The 5,000-nt window shown below is 47.6% G+C and overlaps 1 protein-coding gene across 1 annotated transcript; it reads left to right on the top strand.

Moving 5' to 3' along the window:
- Positions 1 to 2,378: 2,378 nt before the first annotated feature.
- Positions 2,379 to 3,333, top strand: LOC110170939 (olfactory receptor-like protein OLF4). Its single transcript, XM_055150535.1, has one exon. The coding sequence runs from the start codon at positions 2,383 to 2,385 to the stop codon at positions 3,331 to 3,333; it is 951 nt and encodes a 316-aa protein (XP_055006510.1). The 5' UTR covers positions 2,379 to 2,382.
- The last annotated feature ends 1,667 nt before the right edge of the window (positions 3,334 to 5,000 follow it).

The raw sequence follows: 5,000 nt of genomic DNA, 5'->3' as shown, positions 1-5,000 counted from the left end.
TGTTGTGTGTGTGTGTGTGTTCTGTGTGTTGTGTGTGTGTTCTGTTGTGTTGTGTGTTGTCTGTGTGTTGTGTGTGTGTGTGTGTGTTGTGTGTGTGTTCTGTTGTGTGTGTGTGTGTGTTCTGTGTGTGTGTCTGTTGTGTTGTGTGTGTTGTGTGTGTTGTGTGTGTGTCTGTGTGTGTTGTGTTGTGTTCTGTGTGTGTGTGTGTTTGTGTGTGTGTCTGTTGTGTTCTGTGTGGTGTGTGTGTTCTGTTGTGTTCTGTTGTGTTGTGTTCTGTTGTGTTCTGTGTGTTGTTGTGTTGTGTTGTGTTGTGTTGTGTGTGTGTGTGTGTGTTCTGTTGTGTTCTGTGTGTTCTGTTGTGTTGTGTTGTGTTTCTGTGTGTTGTGTGTGTTCTGTGTGTTGTGTGTGTTGTGTTGTGTTGTGTTGTTGTGTTGTGTTGTGTCTGTTTGTGTTGTTGTTGTGTTGTGTGTGTTTGTGTGTGTTCTGTTTGTGTGTGTTCTGTGTGTTGTGTGTTGTGTGTGTTCTGTTGTGTTCTGTGTGTTGTGTGTGTGTGTGTGTGTGTGTGTGTGTGTTCTGTGTGTTGTGTGTGTTTGTGTTGTGTGTGTTCTGTTGTGTTCTGTGTTGTGTGTGTGTGTTCTGTTGTGTTGTGTTGTGTGTGTTGCTGTGTGTTGTGTGTGTGTGTTGTGTGTGTTGTTGTGTTTCTGTTGTGTTCTGTGTGTTGTGTTGTGTGTGTGTGTGTGTGTTCTGTGTGTTGTGTGTGTTCTGTTGTGTTCTGTGTGTTGTGTGTGTGTGTGTTTGTGTGTGTTCTGTGTGTTGTGTGTGTTCTGTTGTGTGTGTTCTGTGTGTTCTGTTGTGTGTTGTGTGTGTGTTGTTGTGTGTTGTTGTGTGTGTTGTTGTGTGTTCTGTGTGTTGTGTGTTGTGTGTGTGTGTGTGTGTTTGTGTGTTGTGTGTGTTGTGTTGTGTTGTTGTGTGTGTGTGTGTGTGTGTGTGTGTGTTGTGTTGTGTGTGTGTGTTGTTGTGTGTGTTCTGTGTGTTGTGTGTGTGTGTGTGTGTGTGTGTGTGTTGTGTGTGTGTGTTCTGTGTGTGTGTGTGTGTGTGTTTGTGTTGTGTGTGTGTGTGTTGTGTGTGTGTGTGTGTTGTGTGTGTTGTGTGTGTTCTGTGTGTTGTGTGTTGTGTTGTGTGTGTTGTGTGTGTTGTGTTGTGTGTGTTGTGTGTGTTGTGTGTGTTGTGTTTGTGTGTTGTGTGTGTTGTGTGTTGTTGTGTTGTGTGTTGTGTGTGTGTGTGTGTGTGTGTGTTGTGTGTGTTGTGTGTGTTGTTTGTGTGTGTTGTTGTGTGTGTTGTGTTGTGTTGTGTGTGTTGTGTGTGTGTTGTGTTATGTTGTGTGTGTTGTGTTGTTGTGTGTGTTTGTGTGTTGTTCTGTTGTGTTGTGTGTGTTCTGTGTGTGTTGTTGTTGTGTTGTGTGTTCTGTGTGTGTGTGTGTGTGTGTTGTTGTGTTGTGTGTGTGTGTGTGTGTGTGTGTGTGTGTGTGTGTGTGTGTGTGTGTTGTGTTTGTGTGTGTGTGTGTGTGTGTGTGTGTGTGTGTGTGTGTGTGTGTGTGTGTGTGTGTGTGTGTGTGTGTGTGTGTGTGTTGTGTTGTGTGTGTTGTGTGTGTGTGTCGTGTTCATGTTTTCAGATGTGTCGTGTGCAGTTTTACTTCAGATCTTCTTTATTTCACATTATTTCTCTTTATTTATTTTGTTTCTGTTGTGGTGAAAAGTGTAAAAATGTTTTGGACAAATGTGACTCAGCTTCACGTCGCAGGAACAACAAACCTGCTCCTCCCCGGGAAACTGACCAGAGGGGGGGGGGGCGTCCTGGGGAGTGTGTGTGTGTGTGTGAGTGTGTGTGTGTGTGTGTGTGTGTGTGTTGGGGGGGGGGGGGCATCTGGAGTTGTTTTTGTGTTTTTAATGAGGCTGTTGGGACTTGACCCTCTGACCACAAACACCTGCTCCCCAAAGACTCGTCCAAAACACTTTCATCATCTTCAGCATCAGACCACTTAAATACTACTACTACTACTACTACTGCTACTACTACTACTACTACTACTGCTACTGCAACTGCTACTACTACTTCTGTGTTGAAGTGTTTTGAGATTTGATCTGTGAAGGTCTGAAGCCAAAAGCAGCAACTTATATTCATTTTAATTTGTCCAGTTCTAGTCCTATTTTAGTCCCGTTTAAGTTTTTTCTTTTTCTAGTCCTGGTCTGGTCCAGTTCTAGTCCAGTTTTAGTCCAGTTCTAAAACTGTTCTAGTTCTGCTTTAGTCCAGTCCTTGTCCTGGTTTAGTCCAGTCCCAGTCCAGTCCCAGTCCAGTACTAGTCCAGTTCTAGTCCCGGTTCTGATGGAGAACTCGTCTTCGTTCCCGGCTCTGTCTCTCTCGGGTTTTTCCTTCTCTCCGCAGCAGAGGGCGCTGTTGTTCGCGCTCGTGCTCTTGTGGTACGTCGTGATCCTCGTGGGAAACTTCGGGATCATCTTCATCGTGGCTCTGGACAAGTCCATGCACGCGCCCATGTACATCTTCCTGTGTAACCTGTGCGTGAACGCGCTTTACGGCACGTTGGGTTTCTACCCAAAGTTCCTCGCGGACCTGGTGCGGCTCGTGCCCGTGTCGTACGGCGCGTGCATGCTGCAGGGCTTCGTCATCCACTCGTCCACGTGCGGGGACTTCTCCATCCTCACGCTCATGGCGTACGACCGCTACGTGGCCATTTGCCGCCCGCTCGTCTACCACGTGATCATGACGAAGACGCGCGTGTGGCTGCTCGTGCTCGCGTCGTGGCTCGTGCCGCTGACCGCGATGTTCATGAACACGGCCACGCTGCTCGGGCGCGCGCTCTGCGGCTCCACGATCCGGCGCATCTACTGCGTCAACTGGATGGTCACGTCGCTGACGTGCGCGCCCCCGCCGGGGAACGTGGCCGTGTCCTACTTCAACATGCTCTTTTACTTCGGACACTTCGTGTTCGTGCTCTACACGTACCTGTACCTCGTGCGCACGTGCGTGGCGAGCCGCGAGAGCACGCGCCGTTTCCTGCACACGTGCGTGCCTCACCTGGCGTCGCTGTGTACGTACTCGTGCTCCACGCTCCTGGACCTTCTGTACATGCGCTTCGGCTCCGCGAACATCTCGCAGCATCTCTCCAACTTCTTCGCCATCGAGTTCCTCCTGGTTCCTCCCGTCCTCAACCCGCTCATCTACGGCCTCAAGCTCTCCAAGATCCGCCGCGCCGCGCGCCGCCTGCTGCGGGCGGCGGGCGGCGCGCGCAAGGCCGCGGACAGCGGCGAGGACTGAGGCCGCGGAGGCCCTGGAGGCCCCGGAGGCCGCGGAGGCCCCGCAGGCCGCGGAGGCCCCGCAGGCCGCGGAGGCCCCGAGTCCCCCGAGTCCCGCGGGTCGGTTCACTTCATCTTTATCTCATGACAAATGTTGTTTAAATAAAATTCTTGACTTTTTTTTCTCTCTGTCTGAATCTCACGTCTGAGTTTGACTTTTGACAAACTTTTGCAGCGCGAGGTTTGACACGAGCGACGGAAAAGTCTGTGCGTAAAACTGTGCGTAAAACTGTGCGTAAAACTGTGCGTAATGACCATTTTACGCACAGACGTTTCACGCTCTGGTGACGTTCTGACGTGACTCTGAAAATCTGAATGTTTCTTCTAAAATGTTTGTGTAAAGAAAAAAACAAATCTGGTGTTTGTGGAGCCACACTCAAGAACTTTTACACTCTGAGTGTGGTTTGGACACGAGTAGAACGGCACAAAACACGTCACGTGACACACGATCACATAAGATCAAATATGATTAAATAAAATGAAACAAGACGGTGAATTTCCAGTGTTGCAACACAGAGTACAGAAAACAGAATCACAGAATCAGTCGAATCTGGACTAAACACCAAATCCTCAAACAGACCAGAAGAACCAAACTGAAACATGAGTCCTGCTTTAGTCCTGCTTTACTCCTGGTTCAGTCCTGGTTCAGTCCTGGTTCAGTCCTGGTTTAGTCCTGGTTCAGTCCTGGTTTAGTCCTGGTTCAGTCCTGGTTCAGTCCTGCTTTACTCCTGGTTCAGTCCTGGTTCAGTCCTGGTTCAGTCCTGGTTTAGTCCTGGTTCAGTCCTGGTTCAGTCCTGGTTCAGTCCTGGTTCTCTGTTAGTCCTGGTTCAGTCCTGGTTTAGTCCTGGTTCAGTCCTGGTTTAGTCCTGGTTCAGTCCTGGTTCAGTCCTGGTTTACTCCTGGTTTAGTCCTGGTTTAGTCCTGGTTCAGTCCTGGTTCAGTCCTGGTTTAGTTCTGTGATGTGTACAACTGTTTGGTGAATTATTCTGTACATTTATGACGGAGTCTTTGAATTTGTAATAGTTGATTTTTTATTAAAATATATTTGTAAAACTGCTGCAGACACAGACTGATTTTTTCACATTAAGAACAGAAAGTTTTTATTAATTATAAAGTTATTAAATCATTAAATAAAACGACATTTAAGATTTGAGCGTCTCAAACTTTTTAAACCAGGAGCAACAAACGACAAGAGAATAAATAATCAATAAATAAAATAAATAAAGTGTGTATAGTGTGTGTGTGTGTGTTTGTATATAGTGTGTGTGTGTGTGTGTGTGTATGTGTGTGTGTGTGTGTGTGTGTGTGTGTGTGTGTGTATAGTGTGTGTGTGTGTGTGTGTGTGTGTGTGTGTGTGTGGAGCAGCTGATGAGTTGTAAACACTTGAGTGTTTGGAGGATTTTTTCAGACAAAAGCTTCTTTTGCGTCGTTTGCGTCGTTTGCGCAGTGACGTCGCCTCATGTTTATTTAACACGAGCTCAGAGCGTGCACGTGCACACGCGCGTGTGCACGTGCGCGGGTGCACGTGCACATGCGCATGTGCGCTGTTTCCTCTTCAACTTTGGATCATTTTATTTTATGTGAAAACACATTTTAAAAGTCTGTAAACCCCGGAGCCCACAGTCCTGA

The sequence above is a fragment of the Boleophthalmus pectinirostris genome, unplaced genomic scaffold, assembly GCF_026225935.1.
Source record: "Boleophthalmus pectinirostris isolate CB_2022bp ecotype Guang Dong unplaced genomic scaffold, ASM2622593v1 HiC_scaffold_1, whole genome shotgun sequence".
Lineage (NCBI taxonomy): Eukaryota > Metazoa > Chordata > Actinopteri > Gobiiformes > Gobiidae > Boleophthalmus > Boleophthalmus pectinirostris.
Note: the sequence above shows the minus strand (reverse complement) of the source record. Positions and strands in the feature narration are given on the sequence as shown.